Source organism: Bos javanicus, chromosome 19 (assembly GCF_032452875.1).
Source record: "Bos javanicus breed banteng chromosome 19, ARS-OSU_banteng_1.0, whole genome shotgun sequence".
In the NCBI taxonomy this organism is placed as follows: Eukaryota; Metazoa; Chordata; class Mammalia; order Artiodactyla; family Bovidae; genus Bos; species Bos javanicus.
In genome coordinates this window covers 62,964,236-62,987,658 of record NC_083886.1, presented here as the reverse complement: position 1 = coordinate 62,987,658, position 23,423 = coordinate 62,964,236, and the positions used below count along the sequence as shown (strand labels likewise).

Sequence of the window (23,423 nt, the reverse complement as noted above, 5' to 3'; positions counted from 1 at the left end):
GCAACGATCATGTCAGGGTGTTTCTGAAAGGTGAGGGTGCCCTGAAACTCACACAAAGATGCCCTAGGTTGATGCTCGAGGGTTGAAAACCTCACCTGCTCCAAGGTGGCCTGGGAAAGGCTGTATTCTTCCAGGTCGAAGGCCTGTTTCACTGCGAGTAAAGGGGCTGACGTTAGGGTCTGCACATTTGTCATCAGAAGTATTTTCAAAGCCAGCAACATTAACAGCAACTTCGAATTCAGGAGATACTTTAGGATATGGGCCAAGTAAACTGCATTTTCTTGAAGGATAAATTAAAGAGTGCTGATACGGCTAGTCAAAAGAGCACTGCATCCCCGTGTAAATGACCTGTAAGCCTCCCTCTCGTTACCGAGAACCCTGTGGCTCTTTCAGCGTGCGGCCTTCTGAGGCTCTGTGCCTGTGTGCTTTGGCCTCCAAATCAACTGCTGAGCATCGCTTTGTTGTCGTGTAGTGCTTACGTCGTGTAGTGCTTACGTCGTGTCCGGCTCTTTGCGACGCCGTGGACCGCAGCGCGCCAGGCTCCCCGCCCTTCACTGTCTCCCGCAGTGAGTCAGTGATGCACCTAAGCGCCTCAGCCTATGCTCCTTCGGTCTGTAATGCACCTAACCGCCTCAGCCTCTGCTCCTGGTCTGTATTTACAGATCCATGGAGTGTACTCCCTGCTGGCCCCCGTTCAGTAAACGCCATGCTTCTCACATGTCAAGGTACCAGAAACACCCAGCGTGAGCTGTGATCAGCGTCTCTGAAGCCAGTTCAGAACTGCCTCTCCGACCCTGACTCGCCAGTCTCATCCCTGCGTGTTTTCAGTCGTCCCAGCACTGACATAAGCACATGGATCAGTGGAGTAGAAGGTATCCACAGTTAGATTGAATCCGTGGCTCCAAGTTTCTGCTCTTGTGCCTCTGACTTTGACAAACCTGGAGCTGCCAGAAGCTCGCCTTGGTGTTCTTTGGGACGCCACAACGATAATTATGCTCCATGGTATGCAAGGGAACCAGGACAGAGTGTTCTGACTTATTTCCTCGTGAGCAGAGGGGGAATCGGGTGGCGTGAAGCCAAGTCTAGGGTCGCCCATGCATTCCCTTTAAGATTTTTAAGACTATTCCAGGGGAAATTTTCCAAGGCTTGACTGATGCTATATGTTTTGTCCTTGAAGTTATGTGATATCCATTCCATATGAAAATATTTCCCGTACATTAAGTTTCAACAGTCTAAACTCACCTGCCTCTAATTTGGAAAAGGTCTGAGACAGAGGGTGGACGTCCTCTATGGCTAATTTATATGCCATCACAAACGAATATCTGGGAGGAGGAAAGAGGGAGAGTTACTATCCTTCAACATTACAGTATTGGGAAGGCCTTGACAGCTAAAATAACCAAAGAATTTTTTAAATGTTTCCTTTAAATAAAAGGCGAATAGTTTAATTTGATAAAGCATGAATCTGAGCCAAAAAATTATCTTTCGTCATAAAAATCTGATTAGGACAAAAATCTGCTTGCCCCTAACTTACTGTTCAAGATAAATTCTGAAAAATCACTCTGATACACTTTCACACTTGGCCTGTGGTGTCTTTCTTTTGTATTTTATTTCTTACTCTCAAAAGCCAATCTTTCTATGCTCCCTGGAACCTTTTAATCCAATTTTCTTCTTTTCAATCTTTTGTACAAGAATTAAAACTTGTAGAGCTCTCTCCCTTTAAAAAATTCTTCCCTGACCTCTAGCCTTCCCAAATATGTCCATCCGGGACCTCATGTTGCACAATTCAGTGAACATTCTTTGGTCCTTCTCCTTTAGACTTCTCAAAAGAATTAAATTCACACACACTTAATAACTTTCTCCTTTTTATTTATTACGTCCTTGGGGGTTTTTAAGTTAATTTTCACTGGAGACAGTTCTTTACACTGTTGTTAGTCTTTGCTGTGCAGCAGAATGAATCAGCCTCATATGGATACAGATCCTATCACCTCTGGTTTGCATTTCTTTCCCATTAGATCACCACAGAGCACTGAGTAGGGCTCCCCGTGATCTTCAGTAGGTTCTCATTAATTGTCTATTTTATACATACTATCAGTCATCTCCCTGATTCACCCCACAGCCCCTTCCCCCTTGAAGAGAAAAGTAAATATCGTACATTAATGCATGTACGTGGAATCTAGAAAAATGGTACAGATGAGCCTATTTGCAGAGCAGACACAGAGACACAGATATAGAGAACAAATGTACAGATGAACCTATTTGCAGAGCAGACACAGAGACACACATGTAGAGAACAAATGTACAGACACCTATATGCAGAGCAGAAACAGGGACACAGGTAGAGAACAAATGTGCAGACATCTCTTTACACATCATGAATGTGTAAAAAAAAGCTCATGCTTTCTCTCCGTCTTCTGTGCACAGAGCTCACTCTTGAGTGTTTACACGTGATGTTTTCTCAAAAGAGTGACTCTAATCCCCATTCTTCCACCGGCCAAACCTGCTCAGCCTTAAAGTCCACCCATAACCCTCATTCATTTGCATCTTCCTTTGCTAATACTCTTTCCTCAAAAGGACTCAAGCACCGTAAGAACCTCGTCTATCTATCTAGTCCATACACAGTGTCCAGTCTCCAGCACGATATGTGCTCATAAGTAATAGTTTTTAAAAAGAGTAGTAGTATGTAAGAAAACTGTACACCTTTCAATGAAATTCTGGCTCAGTCTGCTATTCACATGGGTTTGCTTATCTTTATTTGTAACTCACAGCTGACCTCACGCAACTTTAAAGGAACCATTCCATTCTCCAGGGGGATCTTCCCATCCTGGGGATCTTCCCATCCCAGGGACTGAAACTGGATTTCCTACATGGCGGGCAGATTCTTTACCATCTGAGCCACCAGGGAAGCCCAAAGGAACTATAGGGAGGATCAAATTATTTATAGTCAATTAATTTAAGATAGAGTCAGGGAAGTTCCCTGTGGTCCAGGGTTTAGGAATCCACCCTGCAATGCAGGGGGGCTCAGGTTTGATCCCTGATTGGGGAACTAAGATCCCACATGCCTAGGAGCAACTAAGCCCACGAGCCAAAGCTAGAGTCCTCGGGCCACAACAAAGAGTCCACGTGAGTCGGGGAAGAGCCCGTGGCTGTGACTAAGAGCTGACGGGGCCAAAGAGGTTAGTGGGAGAGATAAACCCAAACTCCAGTTGGAGCGGGAAACTGCAACCCACTCCAGCATTCCTGCCTGCAGAATCCCCAGGGACATCTTAAACCCCCATTAAGGCAAAGTCAGCCTTTCTGAGGCATGTGAGTCTGTTCGAGCTCTTGGTGTGATTTCGTATTTGGTAAAATGTTATAGACTGATACAGAATTTTCATTGTCTGTTTAAAAAAACCATTAAATTGATGATCAAGCTTGTACTTTCCCCCTAATCTCTGTCATTCCACAGTTTACACACACACACGGACACGCATACTGTCCACCCATTAATACGAAACACTCACTGAGAATAACTTTCAGGTGTTGTCTGTCTCCTGTGTGTCCTTGTTGCTGTTTAGCTGCTCAGTCATGTCTGACTCTTTGCGACCCCATGGACCGTAGCCCACCGGACTCCTCTGTCCATGGGATTCCCCAGGCAAGAATACTGGAGAGGGTTGCCATTTCCTCCTCCAGGGGATCTTCCCGACCCGGGGATCAAAGCCCACATCGCAGGCAGACTCTTTACGGCTGGGCGGCGAGGGAGGCCCCTCCCTCCTTCCTAGTGGCCCCTCCACAGCCTGTTTGTAACCGACAGGCCGCCGGGGCTCCCTCTTCCCATCCTCTGGACGAGCCGAGGCCGTGGGTGCTGGAGGCCTCACACCTGGGGCGGCCCTCACCTCTGCTGCCGAGCAGCCTGGGGGAAGAGCTTGAGAATCTCCATGTGCAGAGGCTCCACCAGGGTGAGCGCCTTTACCTTCACCTCCAGTAAATAGTCTTTGCCGAACTTGCTTTTCAGATGCTGAACGGAACCGATACACCTGGTCCAGGGAAGAGAAAGAAGAGTTGAAAGACAAGAGACGCCTCCTGGGCTCTCTGCCCCTGCGGATGCGGGGGAGGGGTCCGCGCACCAGCCAGGCACCCACCTCAGCCTCCCGGACACCATGATGGCCACGCGGTCGCACACGGCCTCCGCCTCGGCCATGGAGTGGGTGGTCAGCAGGGCGCCCCTCGACGAGCTTTTAACAATGGCCTGGATTGCCTGCCTAGAGACAGAGTAAGGGACTGTTTGCACTTCGAAAGTTATCTGGGAAAATAGATGAACGGGAATGACCAAGGAAGTCTTAACAGAGAATGCTTAGATTATGTTGCAAGAAAAAAAAAAAATCTTTGGAGAGAAAGAAGAAAAATTGTCGTGTGTTAGGTAATTGTATCACCAAGTCAACAGGCTCTTAGAATGAAAAGCTGATGTTTTAAAAGTGTGCCTGGCTCGGTGTTTGTTTGAAGAGCAGGAGAACACCACACTGCAGGGTTTTCAACGACTGAAAAATAAATCAGGAAGAAAGAGGCAGCGGGAGGACCAGCAAGAGAAAGAAGTCTATGGAGCGCCTTCAAGAGCCCATTTGATTCTTAAAATGTCAATTTTTGTCTTCCTTGAGGAAATCTGAGTGAGTGGTAGTTGCTCAGTTGGGTCTGACTCTTTGTGACCCCATGGACTGTAGCCCACCAGGCCCCTCTGTCTGTGGGATTCCCCAGGCAAGAACACTGAAGTGGGTTGCCCTTCCCTTCTCCAGGGGATCCTCCAGACCCAGGGATAGAACCCAGGTCTCCTGCATTGCAGGAAGATTCTTTACCATCTGAGCCATCAATATGTTGAATTTCAGTGAATCAAACAATAGAGGGTCTGAGCCTCAAAGGTTAGTGGAGAAAACGTGAAAACTCAATGAGCCATCGCTCCAGACTTAGACGGTTGACACCGACACTTCATACGACGCCCCTCACCACATCTGCAGCTGCCCCTCGGGGTCCATCCCTGTGGTCGGCTCATCCAGGAGCAGCAGGCCCGGGCTCCCCAGGACGCTCAGCGCGAAGCTCAGCTGCAACAGAGAGGAGCCGCGTCGGCGCGAAGCTCAGCTGCAACAGAGAGGAGCCGCGTCGGCACCGGCCAGGGTGCGCGGGGCGGGGGGCGGCCTGGTCCTACCTTTCTCTTGGCCCCCTCGGGTAAGGCCTTGGCGGGGAGCGCCATCTGGTCCTGCAGCTTCAGCGCGTCCGCCAGCCTGCGGGAAGCACTCTGATTACGTCCGTGCCCAAAACATCTAGGGCACCCCAGCACTTTCAGTCGGAGAGACGTGCACGAAGCCTCATTCACAGGGCCCCAAACAATACATGTCATGACTTGGTTCTCGTTCAGATTTTCAATCATTTGCATGCAAGTTAGAGGCACGGTTCATCATCTCCTTTTCACATTTCCTGAGTAAGTTCTGTGTCCCCCCTTCCTCCAGCTACAAACCGCGTGCTGGAGGCTTCGCACCACACCTTGAAACGCTGAGAGCAGCCTCCTCTTTGGTCAGGCCTTTCACGGCCGAGTACAAGTCCAGGTGTTCTCGGACTGTGAGGTGGGGCCACAGCACGTCCTCCTGTGGACTGTACCCCAGATGCCTGAAGCCGCCGCCTGCCTGTCGCGTCGGAGGTGTTCCGCTGTCCCTGAAAACCACCTGCATCGAACAGCAAAGGTCAGCGTCACCTGCCTGCCGCTTCGACCCTCCTCCCACTGCTGAAGGAGGGAGAAACGACCATTCAGCCACAGCCCTTCTTCAGCATGCAAGAGGGGTTTTATAAATTCATCTGTTTATTCTTTTTTTTTTTTTTTTAATCATTTGATGCTGGAGAGAGTGTGGAGAAAAGTGAACCTTCTTACACTGCTGGTGGGAATGCAAGCTGGTGCAGCCACTACGGAAGACAGTATGGAGGCTCCTCGGAAAACGTAAAGGACAATTACCATGTGGTCCAGCAATCGCAGACCTGGGCGTATACCCGGATGAAATTATCATTAAAAAAAATACCTGCAGCCCTATGTTCAGAGCAGCGCTAGTCACAACAGCCAAGACATGGAGACAACCTCCGTGTCCATCAACAGAGGAGCAGACAGAGAGGATGGGGCACGCACGTACGATGGATGTGTAGCCTCGAAAAGGAACGAAAGAACGCCGTGCGCAGCAGCGTGGATGCAACTGCAGATTATTTCACTAAGTCAAGTCAGTCACAGAGAGAAAAACAAACATCACACAGTAGCACATATGTGTGAAATCTCAAATACGGCACAAATAAACTTATCTAGAGACTCACAGACATAGAGGGCAGACTGTGATTGTCAAGGAGGATGTGGGGAGGGAGAGGGTGAACTGGGAGTCTGGGGTTGGTATAAGCAAACTATACACATATATATAAATATATTCACAGGATGGCTAAACGAGGTCCTGCTGGAGCACAGGGAACTCTATACAACGTGATAAACCATAATGGAAAAGAGTGGCAAAAAAAAGAGGGTATATATGTGTACAACTGAGTCACACTGCTGGAGAGGGAAGTCCAGTGTGCTGCAGTCCCGGGGTCGCAAAGGGACGGACATGACCAGGCGACTGAACTGCACTGCTGTATGGCAGATATCGGCACAGCACTAAATCAGCTATACTTCAGTAAAACATAAACCATTTGACTGACTGATGAGAACAACAGAAGAGGCTGCTGACACTGAACAGGACATTCCCCCGGCCGTGAGCTGGGCTGCCCCCCACGCCACGTACCACTCCCGCAGTCGGCTTTGTGTCTCCAGTTATCATCTTAATACAAGTGCTTTTCCCAGCTCCATTGTGCCCCAGCAGTCCCAGTACTTCACCTGGAAAAAGGCTCACCATCACTTTCTGTTCTTAAAAAATCAGCTAACCCAAAATCACTTAGCTCAGGAATGTTTGAAATAAAATAGCATTTTCAGACAGCACCTCTGTCATTTCTATGTGAATGAAAAGACTGCGGATTTACATGAGAAGAGTTTGGACATCTGGATCTAAGATAAGTTGGTTTTCTTGACATTTGATCTGGGACAGGATTTTGAAATAAAAACATCTCTCTGCCAGCAAGTCAAGTATTTTTATAATTACATGTTAACTGAGATATATGAACAGACTGAAAGAATGAAAAGCATTCCCTTCCTAGTGCTAAAACTAGAGAATAAGGAACATCCTAATAAACAATACATTATCCAAACCTTTGTTAATACAGAAGGAAACATTCCGAACGGCTGTTTTCGTCTTTCTTGCTGAAAAGCACCTTTTCTTTTCCTGTTTATATTCCTTGTGTAAACAGCTTGCCATTATTACTGGCTTCTAGAAAACATGGGAGAGCATGATTTTCCTCTTAAATATTTCATATTTTGCGCATTCATGTTTCAACTTTCATTTCCTAGGCTACGAATTTAACCAGATTTTTTGTGCCAATAGTAATTCAGCCTCTTGTTTCAAATAAAACCCTCAAATGTACATTTACGATTGAGGACTTCTTTATCAACTTCTTATGAAACTAATTCCTAACCAAATGTATTTCCTTTGTGTTACGCTAACCTTGCCTTTGGCATTAATTGCCCTTCTTATTAATTTTAATGCAGTATGAATTCACCTACTCTTTTTCATACGCTATTTAGAATTATTGACATGACAATTTCAATATATAGCAAAATGGAATTGAAACTCTTCAAGGTGTGGGATTTTGTTAAAAATTGATAAAGAATCTCAGAATTCTTGAACTGCTCTGATGAATGAAGATTAAAATCCACCAAAAAAATGGAAGAAGAGAAAATTAAGAGCGAAGACTGGATAAATTCTTCAAAAGGTAACGACCTGAATATGAGCTACAAATGGAAGGACTGAGGATGCAATCGCAAGTTTTCACACTAAAAGCCAGCACTTTGTCCACTCTACAAGACAAGCTGACTACTTCAGTACTTCACCAGCGGCCCAGTTGCTTGTTTTCACCTCATCCAAGCTGGACGCAGTGAGTGCATTCGCCGTTTTCACCCTTTCCGTTTGAACGTCTTCATCCTCTTCTTCCGGTTCTTCTGGGTTTGGACGATATTCCCCTCTTCTTGGAGAGATTCTACAGAGAAAATAAAAACATTAAAATGAAATTCTAACTGTACAACCACTGCCAGGAGAATACGGCTTCAATGATTTAATTCTTTTTCTCTGTTTTACAAGAATGTAAATGATTACATAATGACGAACAGGATTCTCCTTGACAGTAATAACTCCCTCAAGTAGCCAAGTCCCATGAAATACTCTTTGACTATTTATTCTCTTTAAAACTTTTTATCCCATCCATCGACCAGCTCTTTAAATCCTCTCAAATACAGACTTAGTCTTTTTAGTCTGTTACCACCTAGGTCATCATCCTGTTGCATCATAAACGATCACCATAACTGGCCTCTCTCGCCTTTTCAGAACATTTCACAATGAGCTCATTTTTCATTCCTGCATCTTGTACTCAGAGACCTGTTCTTCCCATAAGCGGGAGAAAAAACAATGCTTGATGCTTAACCACTGCGTGAGCAGCTCATAAGACAAACACCCAACTTGCGCAAAATCACAAGACCCGTGTCGAAACTGTATTACTGCACTCAAAGTAATTCTCATTTTTTTTGTTTTTGTTTTATTTTTTCAGAATAATATTTCCCAGTGGGCCTAGCCAAGAGTTTGGATAGTAAATCCATATTAATAAAATGATGTTAAAAGAACTGCTATACACATTACATGTTTAAATTATATTCAGATGTTAATGTTCTCCCAACCTGAAAAATGGATCTTTCCTCATTGTTTCTTTTCCATACTTCATTTCCAGGCACCGTATAATAAAAAGAAAAATGATGATCTGAAGGTACGGCTAAAGGCAATGAAAAATGATTAGAATATTAGTATCATCTTGGGATTCAAGCTCCACGGGCAGAATATGCCTTCTGCCATAGGAGATTTGATCATTTTCTTACAAATTTGATAAAAGTCTTATAAAATGCTTCTCACATGGAGAAGTTTCTCAAACCAACCTTATATATGCTGCCTACAAGGGACTCACTTCAGAGCTAAAGACAGATACAGAAGTAAAGGGATGGAAAAAGGTATTCCCTGCAGCGCAAAGACAGCTCACGTGCAAACGCAGCCACGCTCACATCAGACAAGACAGACTTTAAACACAGACGGTGATATGAGACAAAGAAGGACATTCAGGACTGAGGGATCGATCAGACAAGAAGAGACGCAACTGTAAATACATAGGCATCCAAAGTAGAAGCGCCTAAATAAAGTAAATGTTAGCAGACACACAAGGAGAAGCGGACGGTAACGCAACGGTAGTGATAAGTGATGCGCGCGTGCTCACTCATGTCTGACTCTTTGCCCCCCCGTGGACCGTAGCCTGCCAGGCTCCTCTGTCCGTGGGATTTCCCAGGCAAGAATACTGGGGTGAGGGGGTTGCCATTTCCTCCTCCAGGGGACCTTCCCGACCCAGGGATCGAATCCACGGCTCTTACATCTCTTGCACTGCAGGTGGATTCTTTACTACCGTGCCACCTGGGAATCCCCAGGAGCAGGAGACTTTAGTGTCTCACTTATATCAATAGACAGATCATCCGGGCAGAAAACAAAGAAACCAGCATTGGCCTTAAGTCATGCATTAGATCAATTTATATACATATAAATTTCATCCCAAAGCAGCAGAATATATTCCTTTCAAGCGCACATGGAACATTCCTGGAACGGAGCACACGCTAGGCCAAAAACCAGGCCCTGAGAAACTGAAGAAAACTGAAATCACAACAAGCACCCTTTTCAACCATGACTCTCTGAGACTAGAAATCAACTATAAGGGGAAAAGTTGCAAAAAACACAACGATGCGGAGGTTAGATAATTGTGCAACTTTGGCATTTATTCACGGCCAGCAGAAAACCGCCACGTGTGACGCGTCTCCGTGTACATGGGTGAAACAAGAGGAACAAACGTTCAGGACACAAACACCCATGTGCAATGCATACATTTTACACATTTATGAATTTCTAAACATTTAGAAAATGTTCTCGCTCGTTAAACTCCTTTTCTGCCATGAAGAGAAAACAAGAAGCCTGTGGTCCACTCTTTCCCCCTTATTCCTCATTTACTATGATGCACGGAAATAATATTTACGTTTCGCTTCAGTATCTTTTCCTAGTAGAAAATTCCACTTACTTTGCTCTCTTTATTCTTCATTATTCAAATTATCTTCTGTTTTAATCCGTATTGAAATGATTTTTAGGCACACACCACCTTTGGTATTTCTTATAAACTCCCTCAAATTGTCTTTGGATACATATATCAGCAATGTATAGTAATAGCAGTAATAATAGCAATCTAGACTTTAGAATTTCTGGTATATACTATACTGTTCTTGCCTTAAAAATCCCATGGATGGAGGAGCCTGGTGAGCTACAGTCCACAGGGTCTGAAAAGTCAGACATGACCAAATGACTAAGCATACACTCTATACAGAAAAATACCTTTAGGTTCTACTACCATTCCATTTGATTATAGAACACAGCGGTGGTGATGGTAGTGGTCGTCACTCAGTCGTGTCCGACTCTTTGCACCCCCACGGACTGTAGCCCGCCAGGCTCCTCTGTCTGTCCATGGGATTTCCCAGGCAAGAATACCGGAGTGGGCTGTCTGCTGCATTGGCAGGCAGATTCTTTACCAGTGAGCCACCCGGGAAGCCCGTAGAAACAGTAAGAGCAGGTATTTGGGCGAGCATTTCAATTTGCCATTCTTTAAATAAGAGCAAGTGCATCATGTGGCTATAAATCCTATGTAGTATATATTCAGATAGAAATATTTTCTTACTATGAAGATTGGTAGAATCATTTTACCAGTTGCACTCTTCTCAGAGTCCTGACTCTCGGACCTTCTGTGATACATAGAGGACAACTGTTGAAGAAAAGCAAGGGCTGTATGAAATTTCTCTGCATCACGAATATAACGTTCTTATGCTAAATACACCTGTATCACATGACTTGCTGTTTCACAGGACATGAGGGAATGCTCCGTGAATTGGGACAAGACTTGTTCTATGACACTAAAATCTGTTGGGAGGTGACACCCTTCCTTGGTTATAATCTCCAATACTTTCTGTATTCGGACTCTGTGCAGAGCGTGAGTGCAAATGTGCTAAGTCACTTCAGTTGTCTCCGACTCTGTGTGACCCCCATGGACTGTAGCCCGCCAGGCTCCTCTGTCCATGGGATTTTCCAGGTAAGAATACCGGAGTGGATTGCCATGCCCTCCTGCAGGGGACCTTCCCGACCCAGGGATCAAACCCGCATCTCTTATGTCTCCTGCATTGGCAGGCAAGGCCTTTACCTCTAGCATGACCTGGGAAGCCCCAGTTCTGTGCAGTGGGGATTCACAGTTTCTTTTTAGTGGAAGTGACTGAACACACAAATGTGAAGTGGTTGGGATCTGCTGTCACGTCCCCAGAATTCTCAGCGGTACTTGGATCCTCCCAGAAGTTCCTAACAGTATCTTGCTTCCCTTCCTTCACCAACCACTCGCCCCCAAAGCAATCTACTGACTTTTACTGGTACAAAGAGCATAAAATATCACATCTTCCCTGCAGTCCTCTGTTACAGGGAAAGGTGGAGCTAAGCACAAAAATAATTTCAGATGTTTATCAAAATTGAAATGGGAAACTTCCACTTCATGGTGAGAAGAGAGAGTTCTGTAACAGTGGGAAAAACATAATCAGTTACAATCCCCTCTTGGAATTCATAAACCACAGTTGGGTTTCTTGTTGCATTTCTTAATGGATTTACCTGCTTCCTTCCGGGTGTGAATAATGGGTTCTGGGTATTTGAAACTTTTAGCTTCATACAATTTTCATGTCTTCTTTTCAGAATTTACCAACAATTGAATAATTTCTAAAATTTTATTAAATGTACCTGCTCCCCTATCAGAAAAGATTTAATTAACGAGCTACATGGTCAAGGTAAAAATAAAGTAAGTAAAACTGCTTACCTCTATCATTTGGACAAGAAAAAAAACTGAAGTGCACGAAGGTATTAAAATTATACATATAATTATAATATTTTCAGAATGAGTTAGTCCCAGGAGGATGAGCATAAATAGTGAGATCTAAAGGGAAAAAATCCACAGACATAATTTGCTCAGTCATATTTAATGTAAGATGTTTTCTATAAGTGATCTGTTTTCCTAGAAAGATACTCCTATTTTCAATTTTCACCTTATGTACAACATCGAGAAGACCGCCTCTTTAAGAAGCATCAAAGTGTCATTACAACTGAGACACATGATTACAGTTAAAGTCTGACATAAACATCTAAAAGCTGCTGCACTATCCGGTACGGACACGCGGCAACCATTTAAAAAAAGGACTATAACATTATTTTGCTTTATGAACATCAATCCTTATATGCTTTCAGCACTAGCACACAATTAACTTCTTGTCGAATGGTGTATGTAGTACCATAGTTTTAGGAATAACAAGAGAATAAATCAGGGAATAGAAACTTCTCTTAGCATCTACTATTTACCAAGTACTCTGATGAGCAATTTACCAGCACTGTGCTAGCGAATGCTCTTGGAGAGACTCAGTCCTAACCCTGTAAAGTGCTACTGCTTTATATATACATTCTCTGAGTTCAGAGAACTAAACCTCAAAAACCTGAAGTAACTGCGCCCAATATCTTACAGCTATTTAGTGCCGACTTAGAATCCAAACCTGGGCTGTCTGACTCCAGAGCCTAAATTCTTACCCTCCATACTTTTATAAGAAGAGACTGGGGGCTTCCCTGGAGGTGTTAAGACTCTGCTCCCAATGCAGGGGGTCCAGGTTCAATCCCTGGCCCAGGAACTAGATCCCACAAATTGCAACGTAAGATTCTGCATGCTGCAAGAAGACTGAAGATACCATATGCCACTGTGGAAAATTCTTCAAGAGATGGGAATCCCAGACCACCTGACCTGCCTCTTGAGAAACCTGTATGCAGGTCAGGAAGCAATAGTTAGAACTGGACATGGAACAACAGACTGATTCCAAATAGGAAAAGGAGTACGTCAGGGCTGTATATTCACCCTGCTTATTTAACTTATATGCAGAGTACATCATGAGAAACGCTGGGCTGGAAGAAGCACAAGCTGGAATCAAGATTGCTGGGAGAAATATCAAGAACCTCAAATATGCAGATGACACCACCCTTGTGGCAGACAATGAAGAAGAACTAAAGAGCCTCTTGATGAAAGTGAAAGAGGAGAGTGAAAAAGTCGGCTTAAAGCTCAACATTCAGAAAACGAAGATCATGGCATCTGGTCCCATCACTTCATGGCAAATAGATGGGGAAACAGTGGAAACAGTGGCTGACTTTATTTTGGGGGGCTTCAAAATCACTGCAGATGGTGACTGCAGCCATGAAATTAAAAGACGCTTAGTCCTTGGAAGGAAAGTCATGACCAACCTAGACAGCATATTGAAAAGCAGAGACATTACTTTGCCAACAAAGGTCTGTCTAGTGAAGGCTATGGTTTTTCCAGTGGTCATGTATGGATGTGAGAGTTGGACTATAAAGAAAGCTGAGTGCCGAAGAATTGATGCTTTTGAACTGTGGTGTTGGAGAAGACTCTTGAGAGTCCCTTGGACTGCAAGGAGATCTAACAATCCATCCTAAAGAAGATCAGTCCTGGGTGTTCATTGGAAGGACTGATGCTGAAGCTGAAACTCCAATACTTTGGCCACCTGATGCAAAGAGCTGACTCATTGCAAAAGACCATGACGCTGGGAAAGATTGAGGGCAGGATGAGAAGGGGATGACAGAGGATGAGATGGCTGGATGGCATCACCAGCTTGATGGACATGGGTTTGAGAAAACTCCAGGAGTTGGTGATGGACAGGGAGGCCTGGCATGCTGTGATTCATGGGGTCGCAAGAGTTGGACACGACTGAACTGAACTGAACTGAAGACTTGGCATGGCCAAATAAATAAATATTTTTTAAAAATTAGAGATACCAAGGGAACATTTCATGCAAAGATGGGTACAATAAAGGATAGAAATGCTGTGGACCTAACAGAAGCAGAAGATATTAAGAAGAGGTGGCAAGAATACACAGAACTATACCAAAAAGGTCTTAATGACCTGGATAACCACAGTGGTGTGATCACTCAGCTAGAGCCAGACATGCTGGAGTACGAAGTCAAGTGGGCCTTAGGAACCATTCCCACGAAAAAAGCTAGTGGATGTGATGGAATTCCAGCTAAGCTATTTCAAATCCTAAAAGAAGCTGCTGCTAAGTGCTGCACTCAATATTCCAGCAAATTTGGGAAACTCAGCAGTGGCCACAGGACTAGAAAATGTCAGTTTTCATTCCAATCCCAAAGAAGGGCAATGCCAAAGAATTCAAACTATCTCACAACTGCACTTATTTCACATGATAAGCAAGGTAAAGCTCAAAATACTTCAAGCTAGGCTTCAACAGTACATGAACTGAGAGCTTCCAGATGTACAAGCTGAATTTAGAAAAGGTAGGGACCAGAGATCAAATTGCCAACATCTGTTGGATCATAGAAAAAGGAAGAGAATTTCAGAAAAACATCTATTTCTGTTACATTGACTACACTAAATCGTTAGACTGTGTGGATCACAGCAAACTATGGAAAATTTTTAGAGAGATGGGAATACCAGATCACCTCACTTGCCTCCTGACAAGCCTGTATTCAGTCCAAGAAGCAACAGTTAGAACTGGATATGGAACAATGAACTGGTTCCAAATGTAAAGGAGTGCATCAAGGCTATAAGTTGTCACCCTGCTTATTTAACTTCTATGCAGAGTACATCATGCGAAATGCTGGGCTGGATGAAGCACAAGCTGGAATCAAAATTGCCAGGAGAAATATCAATAACCTCAGATATGCAGATGACACCACTCTAATGTCAGAATGTTAAGAGTAACTAAAGAACCTCTTCTTTTTAAAATTTATTTAATAGGAGGATAATTACTTTATGATCTTGTGATGGTTCCTGCCATACATCAACAGGAATCGGCCAAAGGTATACATGTGTCCCCCTCATCCTGAATCCCGATTCCCCCTCCCTCCCCACCCTATCCCTCTGGGTTGTCCCAGAGCACTGGTGTGGGGGCCCTGTTTCATGCATCAAACTTGCACTGGTTGCAAAGGTGAAAGAGGACAGTGAAAAAGCTGGCTTAAAACTCAACATTTAAAAAACTAAGACCATGGCACCTGGTCCCATCACTTAATGGCAAATAGATGGGGAAAAAATTCAAACAGTGACAGACTTTATTTTCTTGAGCTCCAAAACCACCGTGGATAGTGACTGTGGCCATGAAATTAAAGGATGCCTGCTCCTTAGAAGAAAATTATGACACACCTAGACAGCATATTAAAAAGCAGAGACATCACTGTGTCAACAAAGGTACATATAGTCAAAGTTATGGTTTTTCTAGTAGTCATATACAGATGTGAGGGTGGGACCATAAAGAAGGCTGAGCGCCAAAGAATTGATGCTTTCAAATTGTGGAGTTGGCGAAGAGTCTTGAGAGTCCCTTGGACTGCAAGGAGATCCAACCAGTCCATCCTAAAGGAAATCAACCCTGAATATGCACTGGAAGGACTGACACTGAAGCTGAAGCTCCAATACTTTGGCTGCCTGATCCAAAGAGATGACTCATTGGAAAAGACCCTGATTCTGGGAAAGACTGAGGTCAGGAGGAGAAGGGGGCGACAGAGGATGAGATGGTTGGATGGCATCATTGACTCAATGGACATGAGTTTGAAGAAACTCCAGGACCTAGTGAAGGGCAGGCAAGACTGGTGTGTTACAGTCCATGGAGTCACAAAGTGTCAGACACAACTGAGCAGTTGAACAACAACAAAAGTTTAAAAAAAATTAAGGAGATATTGCATGAGTCAGCTGTCCACGCATCCAGTCAATGAGTCAACCCATAATGTGTCAGATACCAAGATTTTAAGTATATGAAACTGATTATAGAATTAAAAAAAAACTTTTTAAAGTGTTCTCTCTATAAGCACAAGAAATATTTTCTCATAGAAAAAGCAATATAAACGGAAATAATCTGAGGGTTCATCAGCGTATTTTAGGACCTTAATCAGAGCTTCCCGAAAGGTTCCCTGGCCACACCGTCACGGTTATGAGAAGCGGTGCTTTAGTGAGATGTGTGTCGGTGCATCTTCTGTCTCGTGGAGACCTGCAGCCAAGCTCTCTAATCTAAGAGTGCAGGAAAAGAACTTACCCTTCACCACCCTACTTCCTCCTCTCCATCCCTTTCTTTTACCTTTTTTTTTAAAGAATCATTTATTTGGCTGCATCGGGTCTTGGTCGGGGCTGAGGGACTGTAGCTGAGCTGCACAGGCTGAGCTGCTCTGTGGCTTGTGGGATGTTAGCTCCTGGACCAGGGATTGAACTCACGTCCTCTGCATTGCAAGGCAAAGTCTTAATCACTGGAAAGGCCCCTTTCTTTTTATCTTACTGTACAAATTAGCTCATCCATCACTTCTAACCCATTAGAAAAATTAAAATAATCCTCCCATTAACTCTTCCTTCCAACAAGCAGCAATAGGTACAATCTGTCCACGGCACTTCCCAGGCAAGTACACTGAAGGGTGGGTAGCCACGCCCTTCTCCAGGGGATCTTCCTGACCTGGGGACTGAACCCACATCTCCTGCACTGCAAGCGGATCTTTACCATCTGAGTCACAGGGAAGTCCTAGGATTCCATGCTTAAAGGTCAACCAAATATGAACTCTTGATTAAAAAAAAAAAAAACCAAACATACAAGGCGACAGCCCACTAAGAGTGAGTCGAGAAGGGGAAAAAATACAGATTAAAACTATCTGAAGACTTTAGCTACTAGAATTATCAAACAACAAATACAAATATGTCAATTAAATGTAGACATAAATCACATGTGAAATTTAAAAAAACACAAACTAGTCACCAAAGGCTGTGAGGAACAGTTCAGGAAATTTGAAACAGAAGCTGAGTTCTGAAAAGCAAAACTGAGGTTTTAAAAATTAGCCAAAGATTAAAGATAATTTAGACACAGTCGAATGGTTTTTGGTCATAAAGGCACTGTTAGAATAAACAGGATCACCACATAAAGTTTCCAGACTTAAACATACCCAATAAAATAGTCTCAAAACATATACAGCAACATTAATTCGAGGGTAAAACCGACAAATCTACCTTTCCATTGGAATGCATGAGGAAAAAAATTAGATCAAGAGCAATTCCAGCAGTTAAGGACATATTACCGTGCTAGGACATTTAACCACCAATATCACAGCCACCAATCAAACCGGCTCAGGATCACAGGTATACAGGGACAAGACTTAGAAGCTCAGAAGCAGCTCAATCACCTTTAGGATGTCTACTGTTGCAATGAATTCTCGAACTGGTTGCGTTTGGACATCTCTGCCCACAGTAAGCCCAGTCTTTGGATACCACCCACAGTGACCACCAGTTTAGGTCTCACCGCCTTAGAGAAGCAAGACCTTGGTCTCCTGACCCAATCCCTCCACCTCATCCCCAAAACAGACGGGAGAAAGGCGAGTCCACAAGAAAGAGAGAAAGGATAGAACATCTTTCCTTTTCTCACCAAGGGTCCTCAAACTAAGGGCATGCCTGAAATGCAGCTGGAGAAGGAAAGTTTCATTGTTTGTAAGATTAAAAGTTGCGTTTTGGACTCGACTGGCCTTTCTTAGTACTTAAAGCAAATCTTAAGGAAGGAAACAAGACTGTGTTAATATCCACAACGGTCAGAAAGAAGTGCTGACCTGCTCAAGATGCCAGCAAGGCCTGGGGGAGGAGGCAGAGCAGAATATGCCTGACGTGGCTAATAATTTTATTTCTTAATAAAACTTTTCTCTGTTTACTTGTTTGCTTATGTTATTAGTCAATATGGCCCCCTAGCACAATTTTTTTTTTTTATTATTAATAAAGGAAGGAGGAAACCTCCCTGAGTTGAGAGGCTCGGGCTCAGGTCTAATCCTTTAAAGTTTCTCCCACTCTATCAAATGAGGGAATTGACCCCAGTGATCTAGCCTTTCAGCTAGGACACGTCAGGATTTCTATAGCTGTTTCATCTCTTTCCAAAGAAACAGAAGTGCCAAAGAGACTTTTGAGAACAGAAAAAAAGGGAAAAAAAAAGAAGAAAATGAACTGAAACCTTAAACCACGAGCAGGGCCAAAGTGCGAAAGAAGTAGTTCCACTTCCTCCTAAGTATTTATGCCTAAGTCTCCAGTTTTAGAAAAGGAACTTCAGGAAAACTTCATATAAATACGTATGTGTGTGCATTTTCAGATACTTACGAGAAAAAAGCTGAGGGACCAAAAGCCGTTATTTTTCCTTCCCCTGGGAAAGAGGAATGAAATCACGTACGTGAGGAGTATGAGACACGCCGCACAGCCGGCCACGCAAACCACCTGACCACACAAGATTAACAGCAAGGTTAGAGACGGGGTCACGGACGGGGTGAGGGGCAGGCAGAGGATCGGATCCCAGATCCCAAAGCTGTCAAAGGCAATTTTCTTGCACATGCCTTTTGTTAAGGACAAAGTGCTAACGAAAACGAATTTTTTTGTTTTGATTCTATTATTATATTTGGGGAGTTTGGGGGAAAATGATCACTTACCAGAGCAAACATGAATTGTAGTACAATTGTGGATTCCAAAAATATGTAGTACATTAAATGTATCGAAACAAGAATTCCGAAATAAAATGGGATGTCCACCAGGGCCTGTCCACACCAGTATGCTGAAGGACAGAGGCCTGAGATCCGTAACTGAGATTGGGCTTTTTGCTGGTGAAGAAACAGAAGGGATACGGGTGAGGCCGAGATCGTGGGTAGAAGAGGTATTTTGTTTCTGTGAAAATGTTAATTTTTAGTAAAATTTTAGAAGTAGTATGCTGCAGCAGCTACTTTTTTTGGTGAAAAGTCCATGTTCTTTTATATAGCAAATCTGCCTTCAGGAATTTGCTAGCCTGGGTTTAGAAGGCAGGCCACAGGACAACTAAGACACTCACACTATCCCAGAGAAAATAGCATGTCTCCCAGGTGGGGCTAGCGGTAAAGAATCCACCTGCCAATGCCAGAGACGCAGGTTTGGGCCCTGGGTGGGGAAGATCCCCTGGAGGAGGAAAGGACAGTCCACTCCACTGTGCTTGCCTGGGAAACCCCATGGACCGAGGACCACGGCAGACCACAGTCCGTAGGGTCGCAAATAGTCAGGCACGACTGAGCACAGATGGCACGTGGCCAGAAAGAGCATTTTCCAAAATCCCTGCCATCCTGCTGGGGCGAGAGGATGGGGTCACCACTGGCCCTGCAGGAAGCGTCTGACCTGTGCCCCCTTTACAAGAATGGAGTCAAAAATTAGGAAATGTGGCATATCTTATATTTCACACTAAACAATTCCCTTTAGAATTGTAGATTAACTACACAAGTCAAAAGTAGTGCATTTTCACCTCTGAAGTTGATGTGAAGCGATTCCCTTGTTAAAAATATGTATGTATTTGGCTGTGCTGGGTCTTGGTTGCAGCATGCGAGCTCTTAGCTCCAACATGTGGGATCCAGTTCCCTGATCAGGGATTGAACCTGGGCCCCCTATATTGGGAGTGCAGAGTCTTAGCCGCTGGGCCACCAGCAAAGTCCCTAGGGTGAGTCCCTTTAAAACCAAGGTTACTTTACTGTGGTCAGTCATGAACTTTCTCACCTCTTTGACATCACGATGAACCATTTAATAAAATGCATACTTAGATTGGAGTAATACAATTCATGTGTAAACATTTTCTCGTCTAAGACAATAAAATTCCAGCTTACTGAAGTCAGAGGGAATCGTCTCTCCTCCTCTGCCCACCCTCCACGCGCCCCCTCCCCTCACCCAGCTTCTTACTTTGTAATCACTGACGCTGCTCATTCCAATGTAAGGAGAAAGGCAGTTTACGACGAGCAACAAAAGAAAATCCAAAAGGCCCATTCCCCATCTTGGGTTATCCTGCAAGTTCCAAACACATTCGTAAGCTACTGTGCTTGTTACCAATCACACAATCAAACACAAGGATCAAATACATTTAGGGAAAGGGTGAAAATGTCCGAATGGAAGGATATACCTGATTTAAGAAGCAAACAAAGAGCAAACATGTTTGTTACCCTTAAAGGCAGGTTCCATTCCCAGGAACTGCACGATTTGAAAAGAAATTTAAAATCTGAATTTTATACGCCTGTGTTAAGAAGACAGACAACAGTTTCTTTTGCATATTTGGATCTGGTGCGTGAAGACTAAGTCATTTCAGTCATGTCCGGCTCTTATACGACCCCATGGGCTGTAGCCCTCCAGGCTCATCTGTCCATGGGATTCTCCAGGCGAGAATACTGGAGTGGGTTGTCATTTCCTCCTCCAGGGGATCTTCCCGAGGCAGGAATCGAACCTGTGTCTCTTATGTCTCCTGCACTGGCAGGAAGGTTCTTTACCACTAGCTCCATATCTACCATAATCAAACACTTGTGTTAGGAAACATTTGGAGGCTGAGAAGTGGTTATTAAAATCATGTGTGATCAAAAGTTGCACTGCACTCCACAAGATACAAAAGACAAAACAACCAAGACCCCAAAGGACACTGTAATATATAAAGCGACAGAGAGAACACTGAAATTGTAAAAAGAATCGTAATTTCAGGGTTGGACCACACATTCCACACTTGCTTTAATCAGCAACTATGAAATGCTCAGTAAATCCCCCAGGGAAATCTGACATAAGATGAAGAATTTGGGTTGGAGGCTTCTCTGGGTGTTCTAGGTTTTCCAAGAAAATCTGTTCATTCATTAATTTCAGAAACTATGTACTGGGTACCTAAGAAGTATAAAAAGCTATTCCAGACTATGAACCAAAGAAAGCCCAAATTACTAATATGACTCTAACAGTTCTCTGTCATTTTAGACGTCTCCATGTCCTTTAGGATCTTGGCCCTTTCAGGTTCTATGTCTTAGGGAGCTGGCTGTAATTTCTAACCAGACACGATTTTAGACTGCAAGAGTGGGGCCCGTGATAGAGCATGATAGCGTATTAAGTGTGGCAAATGAATGGAGAAACAGAGCCACTTAAAGGGTCGAAAACAATAGGGAACATTCGACTTACTAGAATTCTATTATACATTTACATTTTCCCATAAACATTTTAAAAATGGTAATGAAGCTAAACATTCAGTTCAGTTCAGTTGCTCAGTCGTGTCCGACTGTTTGCGACCCCATGAATCGCAGCATACCAGGCCTCCCTGTCCATCACCAACTCCCAGAGTTCACTCAAACTCACGTCCATCGAGTTGGTGATGCCATCCAGCCTTCTCATCCTCTGTCATCCCCTTCTCCTCCTGCCCCCAACCCCTCACAGCATCAGAGTCTTTTCCAATGAGTCAGCTCTTCCATGAGGTGGCCAAAGTACTGGAGTTTCAGCTTCAGCATCAGTCCTTCCAATGAACACCCAGGACTGATCTCCTTTAGGATGGACTGGTTGGATCTCCTTGCAGTCCAAGGGACTCTCAAGAGTCTTCTCCAACACCACAGTTCAAAAGCATCAATTCTTCAGTGCTCAGCCTTCTTCACAGTCCAACTCTCACACCCATACATGACCACAGGAAAAACCATAGCCTTGACTAGATGGACCTTTGTTGGCAAAGTAATGTCTCTGCTAAACATTAAGTGAGCTGAAAAACTGTTTATCTTTCAGAATAATGGCAAGCATGTATCGAATGCTTACTCTCCCCTTGCAAAATGTAACTCCCTCCTAAGATGGATTTTTTTTTTTTTTCCTGTGCCGTGTACGCTGTATCTCCAGCATCTAGAAGCAGCCGGTCCTGGCAGACACTCAAGAAACACTTGCAGAAGGAATGAAGACGGTACATGCCAGGCTCTGTGGCAGGTGCCTAATAAATTCACCTGACCCTCACAGCTTCACAGGAGGTGTGAGGATGTCCCGCTCTTAGAGGAGAGGCCCAGGAAGCAGGAGGGCTCGCAGGGAGCAGGCTGCATGCTCAGGTACAGGCTCTGGCGCCCCTGCCCCTTCCTCAGCTGAGGAAGCCCTAGGCAGCTGAACTGCCTCTCACAGAAGTTACCCCTCTACTTACGGGCGGAAACGTGCTTCTCTCCGTCTTAATAAGCTCTGTGACATTAAAGATTCCAAGCAGGGCATTGCTAACAATCCCAATGAGAACAGGAAAACAGTTCATCCTCTTGGTATTGCATGCAACTGAAAATCTGTAATCCTTTAAAAAAAAAAAAAAAAGGAACGCAAATATACGCTCTAAATTCTTAGAGTAAATCTCCTTATTGCAGAGTCTGTAAATTGTCAGGGTGGAATTAGGATAGAGAGACAATTAGCTTTTCCTTGACACTTCTCCCTACTGGAATTGGTACAAGACTGCCTTATTTTTGTAATTCAAGTGACTTATTCTATACGTGAAATAAATGGACATTCACGAACATGGAAAGATGTCAAAGATCTAGATTCTATGTGACAAGGAAAGTCGTAGGACTTGTCTAATACGATTTCAATTTAGAAAATATGTTTCTGAACATGAGATCATTCTAGATATAGTGAGTTGTGTTTTTATAAAGGAAAGAGTGTAGAAGATGATTACTAAATGCATTAATATGAATATAATACAGAAAAACGAATGGAATTATGAAGAGAATTTTACCTTCTATGCGACATACTCCAGTAACGTTTGAATTAATCTATTAAACAGTATTGCTTTTTTCTGCCTTATTGAGGTATAGCGAAAGTTGCTCACTTGTGTCCGACTCTTTGTGACCCCAGGGACTATACGGTCCATGGAATTCTCCAGGCCTGAGAGAGGGTGGCCATTCCCTTCTCCAGGGGATCTTCCCAACTCAGGAATCGAACCCAGGTCTCCCGCATGGCAGGCAGATTCTTTACCAGCTGAGCTATCAGGGAAGCCTTATTGAGGTATAATTGGCAAATAAAACTGAAGTTATTGAAAACACTTGAAGTGTGCATCACAGTGAGAATTCCCTGGTGGTCTAGTGGTTAGAACTTTGTGCTCTCCTCGCTGTGGCCCGGGTTCAATCCCTAGTCAGGGAACTAAGATCCCTTACGCCACGCAGTTCTGCCAATAAATAAATAATGTGTACATCATGGCAACTTGATGCCCATATAACTGTGAAAGGATTCCTCCCATCAAGTTAACTAACACATCCATACCGCACATGTATATGTGTGTGTGTGTGTGTGTGTGTATATTTCTTTTTGTTGGGGGGGCAAGAATACTGGAGTGGGTTGCCATTCCCTTCTCCAGGAGATCTTCCCGACCCAGG

At 44.0% G+C, this 23,423-nt stretch overlaps 1 protein-coding gene and 1 long non-coding RNA gene across 4 annotated transcripts in view; one reads left to right on the top strand and one right to left on the bottom strand.

The window, feature by feature from the left end:
* The window catches only part of LOC133232967 (ATP-binding cassette sub-family A member 10-like), a 54,716-nt gene that overhangs the window by 1,266 nt on the left and 30,027 nt on the right, over positions 1 to 23,423 (bottom strand). The window contains exons 22-38 of one of the 3 annotated variants that reach the window (XM_061392994.1): positions 22,214 to 22,351; positions 19,987 to 20,088; positions 18,726 to 18,893; positions 18,403 to 18,516; positions 12,058 to 12,174; positions 10,888 to 10,971; positions 8,813 to 8,904; positions 8,001 to 8,121; positions 7,238 to 7,352; positions 6,777 to 6,868; positions 5,509 to 5,687; positions 5,174 to 5,249; positions 4,975 to 5,069; positions 4,119 to 4,238; positions 3,873 to 4,013; positions 1,243 to 1,322; positions 96 to 151 (exon numbers count right to left, since the gene is read on the bottom strand). In XM_061392994.1, the coding sequence (XP_061248978.1) occupies positions 96 to 151; positions 1,243 to 1,322; positions 3,873 to 4,013; positions 4,119 to 4,238; positions 4,975 to 5,069; positions 5,174 to 5,249; positions 5,509 to 5,687; positions 6,777 to 6,868; positions 7,238 to 7,352; positions 8,001 to 8,121; positions 8,813 to 8,904; positions 10,888 to 10,971; positions 12,058 to 12,174; positions 18,403 to 18,516; positions 18,726 to 18,893; positions 19,987 to 20,088; positions 22,214 to 22,351 (1,890 nt within the window). Of the gene's footprint in view, positions 1 to 95; positions 152 to 1,242; positions 1,323 to 3,872; positions 4,014 to 4,118; positions 4,239 to 4,974; positions 5,070 to 5,173; positions 5,250 to 5,508; positions 5,688 to 6,776; positions 6,869 to 7,237; positions 7,356 to 8,000; positions 8,122 to 8,812; positions 8,905 to 10,887; positions 10,972 to 12,057; positions 12,175 to 18,402; positions 18,517 to 18,725; positions 18,894 to 19,986; positions 20,089 to 22,213; positions 22,352 to 23,423 lie in introns of all 3 variants that reach the window. The other 2 variants (XM_061392993.1, XM_061392995.1) reach the window with 2 other exon arrangements.
* On the top strand, positions 784 to 22,268 carry LOC133232972 (uncharacterized). The gene is made up of 3 exons (XR_009731547.1): positions 784 to 872; positions 18,395 to 18,541; positions 21,925 to 22,268. It is a non-coding gene; the product is annotated as an uncharacterized LOC133232972 (long non-coding RNA).